Source organism: Lingula anatina, chromosome 8, assembly GCF_051362555.1.
Source record: "Lingula anatina isolate TDL-2025a chromosome 8, LinAna3.0, whole genome shotgun sequence".
In the NCBI taxonomy this organism is placed as follows: domain Eukaryota; kingdom Metazoa; phylum Brachiopoda; class Lingulata; order Lingulida; family Lingulidae; genus Lingula; species Lingula anatina.
Genome location: NC_141774.1, coordinates 6818182 through 6833304, shown reverse-complemented (window position 1 = coordinate 6833304; position 15123 = coordinate 6818182). Strand labels below are relative to the sequence as shown.

Here is a 15123-nt window from a genome sequence, read left to right as displayed (position 1 = left end):
AAAAATAATGGCTGTCATTCAGCGAGCTCTGTTTACGTGGTTCATGGCGTTAATTTTCCTCATTTTACTTGTTTTGAAGCTCGATGACAAGGTAGGGGATTTGTTATTGTGAATAACATATTATATGCAGTTAGTTAGGGTGATTAATTTGCATTCTAGTCAATTAAGTAGAGTGACAGACCTAATATAGCAACTGGTGAAATGTGGGACTTGTCGTAAATTCAAGTTGATAATAAATAATTTTAATTCTTAGTTTTACTTTTTAAGATGGATTTGCATTGCATCTGTCGCGCCAGGACTCTCGCTTAACGCAATCAGGTTAACAGACTAACACGCCTCCACTTATTTCCAACGTACAAATATAATCACCAGGGCCCAGTTTTATAAAGGACGTTTAGCACTAACCAGTGGATAAGCCTAACCAGTGGATAAATTCTCCTAACACCCATTAACTAAAAGATGGTTAAAATGTGTTTTATGTACAGTCTTCTGACGGAAAACAGCCAATTAGTTAACTGGCCAGTGTTTAACTGGATTAAATAATTATTTAAAGGTCAGTTTACTAACAGACTATTTAGGTCTGGTTAGAGTTAAACACTGGTTAGTGCTAAACGTCCTTTATAAAACTGGGCCCAGCTTTTCTGTGTGTATTCAATGCTGGGAGGAGGTCTGTACTGTTCTGTATATGCTATCTAGGTTATATCTATTACTATTAGTAGTAGTAGTAGTAGTTTGGTTGCATTCAGCGAGTGTCCCTGTGGATTAAGTTCGATAATATGATTGTTTTATTGTGAACACATACTTAGTCTTTGTAAAGTGTAGATGTACATGTAATGGTATATCGTTTTCATAATTTTATATTTTTAAATAAACATCACAATTAAGATTACCTAATAATAATTCAGACAATGACTGAGTGTAAATGTTACGTTCTTGTCACAGATAAATTTGACATTTTTATGAAGCTTTATTATGGCACATAATTGTGGGGCAAATGTCTTTAACAAATAATCTGGCTAACTTAATTACTGGTGTCAGCTCCATGGAATTACTACTAGTAGTACATTCATACATTGCTATTTAATTTCTATTAACAAGACTATAAATTTATCTTATAAGGTGGATTGGAATTGGTTCATCATCTTCATTCCCATGTGGCTGTATGACATCGGAGTCGTCATCTACGTCTTTGTCACCATGGTGCGCCACTGTAAAAACCGCGCCTACCACGACCGAGGACTCGTTAGCATAAAAAGGCGGGCGTGGTACCTGACCTCGTTATTCATGAAACTCATCTTTGAAATTATACTGTGTCTGAGGTTCCAGTATGTTTCTTCGCTATCACTTTTTTATGTCATGATTCCGCTGTGGATATTACTAATTGGGTCAGTCGTAGATGTGGGGAAAAATGTCATAGGACAGTATCTGCCAGACAGGTCATCATGACACCAGATGGTGCTAGTGGACAGGACGACATTGTGAAACTAGAGGATCCTTGGTGCAGAACAAGGAGACTGTGACACTAGAGGGCCCTAGTGAACAAGACAGGATTTTGTGACACCAGGGCTCCATGCTACACAGGACAGTATTGTGAAACTACAGGGCCTTTAGTGCAGGACCAGGACACTTTAAAACTAAGGGGCGCTAGAGTGTTCAGGACAAGATACTACTAGTACATCACTGAGGGTCCTTACCACACAGGACATTATATTGTGACAACAGGGGTCCCTACTATACAGGACAAGATGTGACACCAGAGGTCTCTACTACTAGTATACAGGACAAGATGTGACACCAGGGGTCCCTTCTGTACAGGACAAGATATGATACCAGAGGTCTCTACTGTACAGGACAAGACATACTGTCACCAGAGGGACCTAGCGTGCCCATTTGATCTATTCTGATGGATTGAAACACTTCCTGAGACACATGAATATTTCTGTTGCAACTGGAACACTGGTGACCATCATTTGATGGAAGAAGGCTGTGATTGTTAACTTATAACATGGTCTCTTTACAGTAAAGTTTAGAAAAAAATTAATGGCAGTAAACAAATGAAAGTTTTAAGGCCACAATCACCCAATTAAGTAAAAAGACTTCAGTTGAATAGCTTAAAAGGTGCTAGAGTGAGTCTTTTGGGAGTCTGTGGCTGAATCACTTGTTACTAATAAAAATAAAGTTGAGTCAAGAATAACATCATAGTTATTAATTGCAAATCACTTGTGGCTGAATCACTTGTTACTAATAAAAATAAAGTTGAGTCAAGAATAACATCATAGTTATTAATTGCAAATATGTCTTTTTTCCCCAATCGTTGAAAAAATGTACACACTGTTGAGTAAAAAAAAAAAGAAAAAACTTTCTATTTCATTTCCTGAATATCTTTGTTACCTGTTGTGCATAGTTAAAAATTGGCGGCGATTATGCTGTTAAACATTATTTAATAGTGACTAAAAACCCTATTTTGAACATTGCCACCATAAAGACCACTTATCGAAAACCGTGTTACTAATAATTATCAAACTCAAAAGATTAATAGAGCTGATATACAGCTTGATTTAAAAAACAGGTTATCATTAATTGAATTTTTTTATTGAATAAAAAGCAACTTTTTGTGAAATTTTCTTTTTTTTTTTTACTTTAATTGACTTCTTATGTACAGACACATCTGTGTCTATATGTATGGCAGTCACCTGTGTCTGTTGTTGTTACGTCACCATGCAATGTTAATGTTATACAAATAAAATGAAAATCATTTTACCTATGGTCTTCAAACTTTTAGAATTAACGAATATTCTTTAAATACAGGTCAAGTTCGAAAATCAGCCTGATCAGAACAATTACCAAAAGTTATGCTTTTTTCTGGCCTTTTTCAGCATATTTTATCTACCATTATACAAATAAAATGAAAACCAATTTTACTTTTTGTCTTCAAACTTACAGAAATGATGAATATTTATGAAATACAGGTCAAGTAAGAAAATCAGCCTGAGCAGGCCATTTTTCCAAAAGTAATGCTTTTTTTTTTTCGCTTTTTTTCAACATATTTTATCCACCATCAAATAAATAAAAAGGAAAACCATGTCATATTTTGATTTGAAATTTGCAGATCTGATTCAAAGTTCTGATATCAAGTTCGAAAATTAGCTTCATTAGTTTATTTTTGTTGAATTTATACTGTTTTTTTTTTTTGTATATAAATGGGTTTTCCTCAGATTTAATTCTTAGGCATGTTCCTTATCTCAGAATGGAGCAAACTGAACATATCAACAATGTTTTATTAATATTTTTATGCTCTTAACAATTTGTAGTTGATCATCTAAAGATGAAAGTAAATTATGTATTATGTAATAAGTAAATTGTGTATTACGTAATAATTATTGCAATGAAAATAACACATTTCCAAAACTGTGTACATATTGGCATTTCCAAATGCAAAGGCCTGTAGACCTTTGCCAGTCACAAATTTCAAGATACCTATGTAACTGTCAGTGCATAATTTGAAATTGATGGTGATTGCAATCTGCTAAGCATTATGTAACATTTCATCAAAATTGATAAAAATATTTTGTGTATTGTCATTTCAAATGCTCCAAAAAGAAAGCTGTTTCTTATTTTGTAACATACAAGAATGACTGACATACAGCTCTGATTGGCAAACCAGCCTCATTAGATTTTTTAAATCTTGTCTGTATATTTGACAGCTTTGCTGCCTTGTTCACTGTTTGCTACTATATTCTTACAGGATATATTTTGTCCATACATTTGCATAGGCATTTTCCTTTTCAAAGTCTAGATTCGTGGCTGTGGAAAAAAGACTGACACAAAAAAGAGTTAGTCCTGTTTGAAATATTTAATTCTTTTGCTCTGGATATATTGATCAGAACTTTAAAGGAAAACTTCTCAACTAGTAGTCCAAGCTCTAACAGTTTTTTTTTCTTCTTAGAAGTCTGTTCCACATTTTTTATGAAAAATTCTGAAAAAAATGAAAAAATGCATTTTGTTAATATGCATGGCTTTCTGAACATTTTTCTATTTTGATTGAAGCAAGCCCAAATGACCACATAGTCAAAATAAAAATGAAAATGGATAAAATCCTACACTTAATCCACAGCAATTAAATTCAGCCACTTGAAAATTGTTGCCCAACTTCTAACCTGTTCACACAAATCAAAAATTAAAACTGAATCAATAAGCAAAAAAAAAATACCTTATTAACCCTAAGAATCCTGTTCTTTTTGGTCACTTTTACTGGCTGGCTGGTCACTTTGGCTGTCCAGTTGGTCACTACTGCTAAATGGTGTTTCAGTTTCTGTTGCAGAGCCTGTTGTCTCTTCCAGAGTCAACTCTATGCTGACCTGTTCTGAAATGTCCATTTCTCCCTCAGATCTCTTAACTTCATTACTTTTTCCTGAAATGGTAAAAATATTTTACTACACACAACTTACAAAAAAAATTAATTAATTAATTAATTAATTAATGGTTCAATTTCTGTTATTCTACTGTGAATGAATCTTTACCTTTTCCAAAGTTCACTGAAGAATTCAAAAAATAAATTAATAATAATAATAATAATTATAACAATACTCTGCATCTGTGACATTTTTTTTTTTTTTTGTACTACACATAGGACAATTACATCCAAAATGTTACAAGCGACTACACATCTAAAATGAAGCCCTTTTAAATGACAATAATATTCACAACAGATCTGAAAAAGACAAAAGGCACATTTCCATTGACACTGGGTCCATCCAACCTTGGACACAATCACACCACCTGTTGAACTAGTTAAGTACTGAATTAGGCCAACTACTCTTCAGTGGAAATCCGCCTTGCTTGAACCCTCCACTGGACAAGATAAATGTACCAGAGAAACTCCACTCATGCCTTTAATTACCACCAGTGTTATGGAATTTTTCATCTGGTCAATTAATAAGTCATATCCTGATGTGAACGCAACATAAAGTCTATCTCAATATACATGGCTACACTGCAGAAATATAGTCTAAGACCCCATTCCCAGAGATTAGATCGATCCAACTAGATCGACCTAACTCCCTGGGGGTTCACGCTAAATAACTCAGCTGAGAGGGCACGAAAGTTAATTACCCCCTTACAGCTTGTAGTAGGCGGGACGGACATTTAAGCCGGATTATCTGACAGTTATCTAGTGAGACTCCCCACAGGGATAGATCAATCTAAAATCTACGGGAATGCGCCCTAACATTATCCAGATGTGAAGCAACAGACCTAAGATTAGCTAAAGGTAAGCCTGGTTTAAATACAGCTGCAAAAGTTTCTCATAAGTCTTACTCAATCATGATGAGAATGTTACAGAAAAAAGTTTGAGTCTAACTAATCCCTGGTGTGAACGTAGCAGAAGTAAGTCACCCTCAAGTCTAACTTGATCCTGATATGAACAGAGCATCTCACCTGTGATCCTGTCTACCGCTGCGATCCCCACAGAGACGGCCCGTTCTGGGTACAGCAAGGAGGCTGTCACGACCATAGCTGTAGTACCAAAGGCTGCCTTCCTCAGCACACCACCTATAGGGGAAATAAAAGGGAGGATAATGGGATCCAAACCACAGGGGAACCTTCTGAGGATTGCAAATGTCTCTCTCTTTCTCTCACACGTGCACACACACACACACACACAAACACACACACACCGTTTCATGCTCTCTCTCTCATGCCATATCCCTAATTTACAACATATATTCATAAAAAAGCCACCGCGTTAAGCTTGTTTCCCTCCAAATACATACTTTTCAACTTTTCAAAGAAACAGAGAAAATGTCACTGTACCATTTACCAACTGATTTAAACCAAAAGTGGAAGAAGATGTTAAAGTTTGACATTACAGATTGGAAATAAACTGCGGAACGGCCTTTAAAAGATCATACCTCTGTATCCTAGAGAGGCTCCTACCACTCCTGCTACAGCAATCATGCCAGCATTTGCCTTGACTTCCGGATCCGACCTTATCTGTTCTATAAGGTCTGAAATGATTTTTTGCGAAGAGAAATAAATAAATAAATAAATAAATAAATAAATAAATAAATACTGTCATTACCTTCAGGATCCACTGTATCTGTTCTTTAAGGTCTACTATCATTTTTGGCACCATAACAGTGTAAACAATAATGACATAGAAAAGTAAACAAACAACCATACTTGTAAATAAATAAATGCACAATGTCTACCATACACTTTACTGCATTTGAAGCACAGTCAGGGCCATGTTCCTGAATCTAAAGCATACAGAGATCCTGGCTTTTTACAATATAAAATGGAATCAATTCTCAACACTCACAGGGACCATTCCCTGTAATCCTGTAATGGTCTCTCCGCCTCTCACCCACTTCCCCACATCCCTGCTGGGGATAAGTTAAAAAATCTCGGCTCAATTCAACGGGTCGAGGGACGACACATGGGGAGCCGTGTGAGAGGCAGAGAGACCATTACAGGATTAAGTGGTCTTCCTTTCATGTAGGTCCGCCATATTTTGGCCTAGCTAGCACTCAGCTCTTCTCGATCTGAATGGGGCCTTAAACCTACCTTCTGTGTGTGCCCTTGCTATCCCCCACTTGTCACTGATTTTCTCTATTATACTAACACCATCCTTATCCTAAAATAACAAGAAACTTTAAGGTAGTCTTAGAAAAATTGATTGGTAATAAGCCTTTACATTCCAGGTATTATAGGGTCATAATTGGGTGTTTTTAACAAATAAATAACAAAAATAAATAAATAAATAAGAATCACACTTTGGGCAGCTTCTTATGCAGAGACCAGAGTTGCTTCCACTTCATTACTGCGACAGAATTTCATCTGGTTGCACTCATGAAACTGAATGCGTATCAAACAAAATGTCACTGGTGTTAACATAAAAGACTGCATGCATTCATGCACATACACACACAAAACCACACACATGCATTACTTACACGAAAATTCATGCGTTAGCACTTCTATTGACGATTCTGATATGTAGCCTACTAATACTAGCTGTCTTAGCACAGCCAGTACATATCAAAATCGTCAATAGGAGTGCTAATGCATGAATTTTCGTGCTAATGCATTACATTCATACCCAAGCACACATATGCATTCACGCATCCACATAAATGCACACACACACACTCACACACACGTACACACACACACACATACACTACCCACCTTAAGAGGTTCTAAAGCTGATCTAATGGACAGTCTGGTAGATTTCAGAAACTTTGTCACTGGAGTTATCGTCTCTTCTATGTAATACTCCTTGTCATTTGCTCCCACTTCATAGAAGGCTAACTGTAATGTGATTTATGAATAAAGAGACTAGAAATCTTTTATCAAAGGTAAAGAAGATCTCAGATTTCAATATACTAGTAGGATGTGGAGCACTCAAAATGCATTGTGGGATAGTGCCACACTGTCTTCGACACAATGCAAGTGACTGGCATTCATGGGAGGGAAACAATTGCAATCAAGTTACATGATGACAAATTTTGCTTTTGTAATTCCTTTTCTTTTGTTATTTTTTCTTTTATTTATTTGTTTATAAATTTATTTATTTACTTTTGGTTTTATAATTCCCTTTTTTTTTCTTTTATTATTTTTTCTTTCATTTACTTGTTTATAATTTATTTATTTATTTTTGGTGGGTGGGGGAGAAAAGGGTATGCCTCCATAGCTTAAGGGTACATGTGACCCAATGGACCCCACCCACCCCCTTATTGGAACGAGAGAGAGAGAGAGAGAGAGAGAGAGAGAGAGAGAGAGAGAGACTTACTTGGTCTGGTTTTAATACAGTCGTTCTTTTCTCCTGTTTCTCTGTGAGTGTCTGTCCATACAATGTGATGCCACCCACGAGCGCTGTTCCCAGACCGCCTCCGATCAGAAGCTTATATTTTGCCATGGCAAAAACTTCTAATCTACTAAGAAAGTTCAGAAAACATTTGTACAGTATGACAAAAGAGAATGTCACAAGTTTAAATTTTAGATTGAATTGCAGAGTATTAAAATATAACTCAGCACTCACTAATAATATTTGCACTTACTTATAAATTATGTTTTGATGTCACTGTAATCTTGTGAGACAAATTTATCAAACATTTTACATGAATAAAAAGAAAAAAAAAGAAACAAAATTGTCATAAAAGGGTTTTGCTACTGGTATTTGGCCGGTAAATCATCAAATTTCTCATTTAAAAGAATTTATCGCTTCTGATCACAGTTCCTTTAAGACCAAATAAAATCACTGGTTTTTCATTTAAATTAATTAGGCAAATGCCAATTGCTAAAGGGTAAACTTGCAATAAATACAAACTTACATGCTCAACTCCGACTCGACCTTCACCAAGAAGTTCACGCTCCGGAAGTCCTGTGGTAACACGTCTGCGCATGCGTTAGAAGGATATCGGCGCGACTCGCTTTTGGAGAAACGCCAGGACAGGTCAGAAAATGTCGGCACAGGCCACAGGCACAACAGGCCTGCCGTTTCTCCTAAAGCGAGGCAGTATTATATGCGCGACTTCCCTTAAGTGGGACTTAAAAGTATTTGGACGAATTAATGATCGAATCCAGGAACAGCTTGCTTAATGCGTCCTAGATTGAATATTGTTATTCCAAAAATACGGATTTTATTAGGGGACCGTAGGCCGAGAAAGAGATGCTCCGGAAGAAAGGGGGTGGGGAGGTCACTTAAATGACCGGGGACATCCCTTAAGTCAGCTGATCCAATGGGGTGGAATATGGTAGGCCCTACCCTTTGAAGTCTGCTCAATTAATTGAATCAACTGTTAATTTAATTTAAAGAAAAGTCAAAAGCATATCTTTTTAGAAAACTTTCATATTGGTTATCTTTATTGTGACTGGTTTTATTTGAGAATAAGACTGCATGTTTTTTTTTTTTTTTTTTTTTTTAGAATCTGACTCTTTCTTTAAGACTTAAAATAAATTATTATAATTATTATTACTGCCCTGCATAGGCCTACTGGTAGTTGGTTCTGCTCCCCCACATTGTTATCCCCCCCCCCCCCCACACACATACACACACACACAGACAACGTTACTCCCAACTGCTAAAATGCGGCATATGGAACATGAATTTTAACGAAAAACGCTTTTTTATAGCCTAAAACGTTACATGCCTACAAGTGATACCTATAAATTACGCCTATCACCCCCTCCCCCAACAACTAATGGCTGCCCCCCCCCCCCCCCCCCCCCCCCCCCCCCCCCGAATCATCATGCAAAAACCCCTTGAGGGGTATAACGGTGTAACATCGTGGGGACTTTCTCGCGCGCAATATCATGATGTTGTTTCTTGAGAGTAGACCTATCCAGTGGCGGATTTAGGGGAGGGGTCAGGGGGGTCCTACATGTACCCCCCCCCCCCCCTTTGTTTTCTGAAAAAAATCACCTTAGTAACGTTGCGGGCGCGGGGACGTTGAGGACACAGAAAGATCGATGGGGGGGAGGGGGGGGAGGGGGGGAGGTGGGGAGGAGGGCAGCTGTTAGTTGTTAGATATTACACTATATGCTAGCCCCTAGACGCCGGCTGAAAGACAAGTAAAAGGCACATACCGGGTACATCCGATGAAGCAGAAAAAAATTTTTTTTTTTTTCAGAAAACCCGGGGTAAAATGGGAGTGTGGGGAAATGGTCGTGGCATTAAAACTAAAAACTTTCATTCTACATTGACCAATACGGTTACTTAGTATTAGTCCTACATGTGCTATTATTGTCTTTGAAGAAGGCAATTATTTTGCATGGGGCTATCGTTGTGTTGCGTCATAAATAGAATGACGTCATTCTCCTATCAACCGAATGTTCATGTTGCTACGGAGATATGAACAGACAGATAAAATCTGACAATGGGTAAGTTGTTTTTTCTTTTATTCTGTTTCATGTAACCGTAGAAATATAATTTTAGACTTGTCAGTCAAGAGCTCTGAATTGCTGGTTGTTTTGCGAAAGGCCTTGATGGCAAAGAATGTGCATATTTTGGTGAGATAGTGAGTGGTAATGAAGAAAGGGAGTTAGAAATGAGAAATGGATTGCGTGCAGGAATACAAAATTAATATAAAATAAATTAAAATACGTAGGTTCCGCATTTTATATAGAACTTTTTTAAAATGTGTGCACCCATTTTGTTTAAAAAGCGGAAAATAAAAACTTTTTACAAACATCTAGTTTTGTTCTATCCCTAGAGGAAATTTCCATATATGAAAATAAACGTACTCTTCTTTAATTATGTAAATGGACTGAATATTTGAACAGGTATAATATGCTGTCTAAATGTCTTGCCAGACATCTAACACCCCATTTCCATAGATTAGATCGACCTACTTTAGATCGACCTAACTCCCTGGGGGTTCACGCTAAATAGCTGTCAGCCGGGCGGACACGAAAGTTAATTACCCCCTTACAGCTTGTAGTAGGCGGGACCGACATTTAAGTCGGATTATCTGAAAGTAATCTAGTGAGACTCCCCGCGGGGATAGATCGATCTAAAACCTATGGGAATAGAGCCTAGAACTGGATTTTTAAATAAGAATTAGTATAAACCATCGAATCTAAGTGCAGAGATGATGAGTTCGATGCTTTATTGTGAGTAGAAGAAATTTGCCTCTTATTCTGGGACTCGGAAATCTCGAATAGGATACATTTAACTAAATGATACTGATGTAAAATACTAGGGATTAATTGTTTTAAAGCATAAAGCCCATACATTAACTGAGGGTTTGGCGTAAAACTACGCAACAGAGCTTATTTTCCTTGTGTGAAGACTCCTTGTATTTAACATGACGCCGTCGCTGTGTTGCGTCATAGACATAATGACGTCACTCTCTTATCAACCAAACGTTCATGTTACTACGGAGATATGAACAGATAGATAAAATCTGACGATGGGTAAGTTGTCTTATTATCATTGTTACTATTATGTAACAATGTTTCAAAATATAATATCTCTTATAGCTCTGAGTAACTGTTTGTTTTGCAGTATAGTGTCTTTTTTTATATTTCAGGATTATTTAGGAAAAAAGTGTTACCGGATCTCCCCGTTAGGGTTGATCCTGAATATTATCATTATGGAAAAGATATGATGGCTTTGAAGAACAGCCTGAACCAAGTTCTCTTGACTATGAAGCAAACACTTGAGGACGTGAACAAGAAAACCCTTCACGTTGCCGATCTTGAGGACAAAATGGAAAATATGTCAAGCCATATTACTGATTCAGAAAACAACATTGGTGAGTCAACGATTCCATTTCAGCATTATATACAATGTATACTGAATAACCCAATGTTTTTTTTTTTTTTTTTCTGAGAATCTATTATTTTGACCAATATGCAGTTAAGTATAATTTGCAATTTTCTGAAGAATATTGATAGTTTTTGTAACAGGCTCTTCGATAAATAAACCTTAAACATACTATGTATTTGTAAAACAACCTATTTATAATGTGACTTTTTTATAGCAATGATTGAGGAAAAGTGCGTAGAAAAGGAGCAGACTCTGAATCTTATAAAACAGCAAATCGCAACACTGCAGGAAGAAAAGTCGGCCGCCCTACAGAAAATTTCAGAGCAGCAAGATGAACTCGGTATGCATTCATTGTTAAATTTTCTTCTAAAATCTAATCATTTCATTACTGCCGTTAGAAAAAAGAGAAATGTCAAAAACTGCAGCGATCCCAGCAGGCAAACGACATTGGTTCTACGTTGATTCAACGTTGATCCAACAAAATTAACGTTGATTCAACGGTGAATCAATGTCATTTGTCTGCTGGGGATTTTTGTAAACATGTTGTTTAACTTGGAAAATACCAATGTTTCACTAGTAATTTTTTACTTTTTAGACATTCTTAAGACTGACTTGAAGGCAAAGTGCGAGAGGATTGCCCAACAAGACGAGACTATTGCTGCCTTAAATGAAGTGCTCATTGCGAAAGATAAAAGCGAAATTCTGGAGGCCCGCGAAAAAGCAGATCTAAAGAGAAAGGTGAATGAATTAACACTGGCCCTGGCATCACGAGATAGGGAAGTGGAAGAACTGCATTTAAAGCTGACCAAAACAAAGGTAATTTTTCATTCATGTTCAAATTTTTGTTTTTGAGTAAGGAGGGGGAGAGGGGAGTTGTAATACAAACCTCAGAGCCAGAGACATTGTTCGTTGCTTGGATTGTTGCAAACACCGTACAGATAACTGAACATTTTAAAAAAAGAAACGGTTTATTTATGAACAATTTATTCTATTTATTGAATTCAGGATGAAATGGCGAGCCTCGTTATGAAAACAGCTCAGCTGCAGAAGAATGTCTTGGAAGAACTGAATGCAATCACCAAAGAACAAACTCTCGTTCTTCAGAAAATGAAAGGTAAGGTGTGATGTAGGATTCAACTATCTATTATAGCAGATACCAGGATTTGACGATGAATCGATCTCTATTAAAAGATAATGATGTAACTATTTTTCCTTATCTTAAAAGGAATAAATACTGATACCAACTGAAAATTGATGAGGACTTAATATGTTCGTTTTTTTATCTCTTTTGCTATGGTACAAGGAAATAAAATGCTCCACATTTTATATATATATATATATATATATATATATATATATATATATATATATTATAAATGGAAACGTTTTTCCTGTACGAGTAATATTATATATAATAAAAAGAAAAAGAAGAACAGCAACTTTCTTGCCCCGACCGGTTTCTTTCTTTCTTCAGGGGGTTTTGTTTATTTGTTACTAGGTGATGTCATAAAGGCTTAAATGTGACGTCTTTAACAATGAGTGTTTAATTGTTACTTTTACCAATGCTTTTATCTATTCAATGTAGGTTTATACTTATTAATGAATAGATTTTCTTTTATTTCCCTTTCGGTTTGGGTTGTTTCCCTGGTGAATTTATAAAATGGGAATACCGTAAAATCCTTGTTTTTGTTCATAGAGCATTCCCTAATGTGCCCACTCACAGACGTGCACTGATATTTAGGTTGTCTTATTTGTTGTCTGTGAACGGTCATTCTATGTCGGAGAGTGTCTCCAGTTTGTCCTATATAGTTCTCACCGCATCCACTGCAAGTTAATACATAGATTAAATTTGAGCTAGTGCAGGTGAATGGGTGTTTGATTCTGAATGTAAGTCCATTTTTAAATGTTATATGGCTCCCCTCTCTAATTAGTGGACAGGTGCCACACCTGGGTACCTCACATTTCTGTACTCGTATTGTTGAGGTTTCCACATATGTCCTGGAATTGTTTTCAAATTTTGCTTTTGATAAAATTTGCTTTAGTGATGGACTTTGTCTCTTACTCTTTATAATCTGCATTTCGGTTAGTATCTCATTCATTTTGTCATCTTGTTTTACCAAAGGTAAGTTTCCAGTTATGACCTTATGTACTTCCGGATTTTTTGGATTATATGTTGATATGTACGGTATGGCTTCCTTTTTAATTTTGTCTTTGGTGGTCCTCAGGGTGGTCCTTTAAGCCTTTATGACATCACCTAGTAACAAATAAACAAAACCCCCTGAAGAAAGAAAGAAACCGGTCGGGGCAAGAAAGTTGCTGTTCTTCTTTTTCTTTTTATTATATATATATATATATATATATATATATAAGATTATATGCAATTATTTTTTATCCTACCTTACTGAACGCAACGCAAAATTTGGATAAAATACGTTCACGTTACCGAAAGTGATTTAAACTAAAAGTGGTTTTGGTGCAAATGTAGAACAATATCTGTTTTTCCATTTTCCTATTTCCATTTATTTTAGCATTGCCTCTCTGTCATTGTATATGTGATCTTTCTTTCTTTCTACAAACGATATTCATAAAACTATTTGTCATTTTAGAACGCAGTCCTGCACGCTTGATCGATTTTTTGGAAAAACAAGAATACAACATTTTGTCCAGGAAGGAAAAATTCGAGTTGAGACAACAGGTAGAGTTCTAATGAATTCTGGTTTTTCTTTAACTTTCACATGCAAATGCCCCCTTTTTAAATAATGACAAAAAAGAAAACCGGCGTTTCTGGTAACGTTGACTGTTATCGTAAGTTCACTCTGGCCTAGCTTTTGGGAGATATTTGTATAAATTTATTATCATTATTATTATTATTATTATTATTGTTTGTGCGTATGGTTTGCGTAAAAATTAAAGGGCTGTATCAATTCCAGCTATACGACGCAGAACTCAAAGAATACCAATCAGACAAGGAGAAGGCTGACATGCAAGCCAAGATCTCGCAGCTGAACCAGTTGGTGGCGTCAATGAAGATTGAAGGACGCTCAACACCAGATGTCGCGCAGAAGATGCTTGAAAGAGGCGAGTGCACCTCTGGCGCCGTTGTTTCTCAGGTCATCGAGACGCCGCTCGGCAGGGACGGAGATGTGTCTGACCCCACTGTCCTGGAGGACGATGACCACGTGATGACCACCTGCCCCGCAAAAGCGTGCCTTCCTTCACAGGTCATTTTGGATCCAACATAGATTGGGACTTGAAGTATAGCCTGGACAACAGAAAAGAAACGCTTTGTTTTGGAGATTGTTTTTTTTTTTTAATTCAGACTTTAACCTTGCACCTCACGTGAACATCAGTAAAAGGCGTTTTGTTGCTACAGGCTACGATTGACTATTTTTTTAAAATTTCATTATTGTTATTGATTAATTGATGAATTTATTATTTTTTTCTATTTATGTCACTGCCTTTCGTTCCCAACACTGCCATCACTTTCAGAGCAAACAACTGTACTTATAAATAAAAACGTCCACTTGATTTTGTATATAGTTTTTACATAATTCATGCATAATTTTGTACATAACTTGTACATAATTCTTATATGAATTAATCATGTTTTTAATAAAGACAACCAATGTACGGAACATGAATGCATTCAGCGTTAAATATTTCGCTTCTTTGGAATGGGTTAAATACAGACTTGACATTTAATATGGAATATTTCAGTTTCGAAGGTATACCTAGGTAAAAATACGTTTTCTTTTCAAAATACTCCGATCTCATATAAGATTTATGAATGTAAAAGTGTGCAGTCAGGTGTGTCACTACCAATTAACTGACTTTCATGCCTGTTGCGCTGC

The 15123-nt window shown here is 36.4% G+C and overlaps 3 protein-coding genes across 3 annotated transcripts; 2 read left to right on the top strand and 1 right to left on the bottom strand.

Moving 5' to 3' along the window:
- The first annotated feature begins 3 nt into the window (after window positions 1-3).
- LOC106162520 (transmembrane protein 60-like) lies at window positions 4-2194 on the top strand. Its single transcript, XM_013539827.2, has 2 exons — window positions 4-91; window positions 1120-2194. The coding sequence occupies exons 1-2, from the start codon at window positions 8-10 to the stop codon at window positions 1444-1446; spliced, it is 411 nt and encodes a 136-aa protein (XP_013395281.1). The 5' UTR covers window positions 4-7; the 3' UTR covers window positions 1447-2194.
- A 1716-nt stretch (window positions 2195-3910) lies between these two features.
- LOC106181501 (uncharacterized) lies at window positions 3911-8391 on the bottom strand. Its single transcript, XM_087019430.1, has 8 exons — window positions 8334-8391; window positions 7793-7934; window positions 7189-7311; window positions 6565-6634; window positions 5910-6005; window positions 5437-5550; window positions 4211-4411; window positions 3911-3976 (listed from the first exon to the last, which is right to left on the bottom strand). The coding sequence occupies exons 2-7, from the start codon at window positions 7916-7918 to the stop codon at window positions 4221-4223; spliced, it is 720 nt and encodes a 239-aa protein (XP_086875556.1). The 5' UTR covers window positions 7919-7934; window positions 8334-8391; the 3' UTR covers window positions 3911-3976; window positions 4211-4220.
- A 2644-nt stretch (window positions 8392-11035) lies between these two features.
- On the top strand, window positions 11036-14885 carry LOC106181480 (uncharacterized). The gene is made up of 6 exons (XM_086994578.1): window positions 11036-11258; window positions 11487-11612; window positions 11868-12088; window positions 12278-12386; window positions 13879-13967; window positions 14203-14885. The coding sequence occupies exons 1-6, from the start codon at window positions 11108-11110 to the stop codon at window positions 14512-14514; spliced, it is 1008 nt and encodes a 335-aa protein (XP_086850704.1). The 5' UTR covers window positions 11036-11107; the 3' UTR covers window positions 14515-14885.
- Window positions 14886-15123: the final 238 nt, after the last annotated feature.

Excerpts from the sequence above, each read along its gene's own strand:
- LOC106162520 (XM_013539827.2), top strand. The coding sequence starts at position 8 with ATGGCTGTCATTCAGCGAGCTCTGTTTACGTGGTTCATGGCGTTAATT. Across the intron at positions 92-1,119 it reads TTTTGAAGCTCGATGACAAG|GTGGATTGGAATTGGTTCAT; the intron begins GTAGGGGATTTG and ends TTATCTTATAAG.
- LOC106181501 (XM_087019430.1), bottom strand. The coding sequence starts at position 7,918 with ATGGCAAAATATAAGCTTCTGATCGGAGGCGGTCTGGGAACAGCGCTC. Across the intron at positions 6,006-6,564 it reads AGCAAGGGCACACACAGAAG|ACCTTATAGAACAGATAAGG; the intron begins GTAGGTTTAAGG and ends AAATCATTTCAG. Across the intron at positions 5,551-5,909 it reads AGCCTCTCTAGGATACAGAG|GTGGTGTGCTGAGGAAGGCA; the intron begins GTATGATCTTTT and ends TTTCCCCTATAG.
- LOC106181480 (XM_086994578.1), top strand. The coding sequence starts at position 11,108 with ATGATGGCTTTGAAGAACAGCCTGAACCAAGTTCTCTTGACTATGAAG. Across the intron at positions 12,387-13,878 it reads CGTTCTTCAGAAAATGAAAG|AACGCAGTCCTGCACGCTTG; the intron begins GTAAGGTGTGAT and ends TTGTCATTTTAG. Across the intron at positions 13,968-14,202 it reads AATTCGAGTTGAGACAACAG|CTATACGACGCAGAACTCAA; the intron begins GTAGAGTTCTAA and ends TATCAATTCCAG.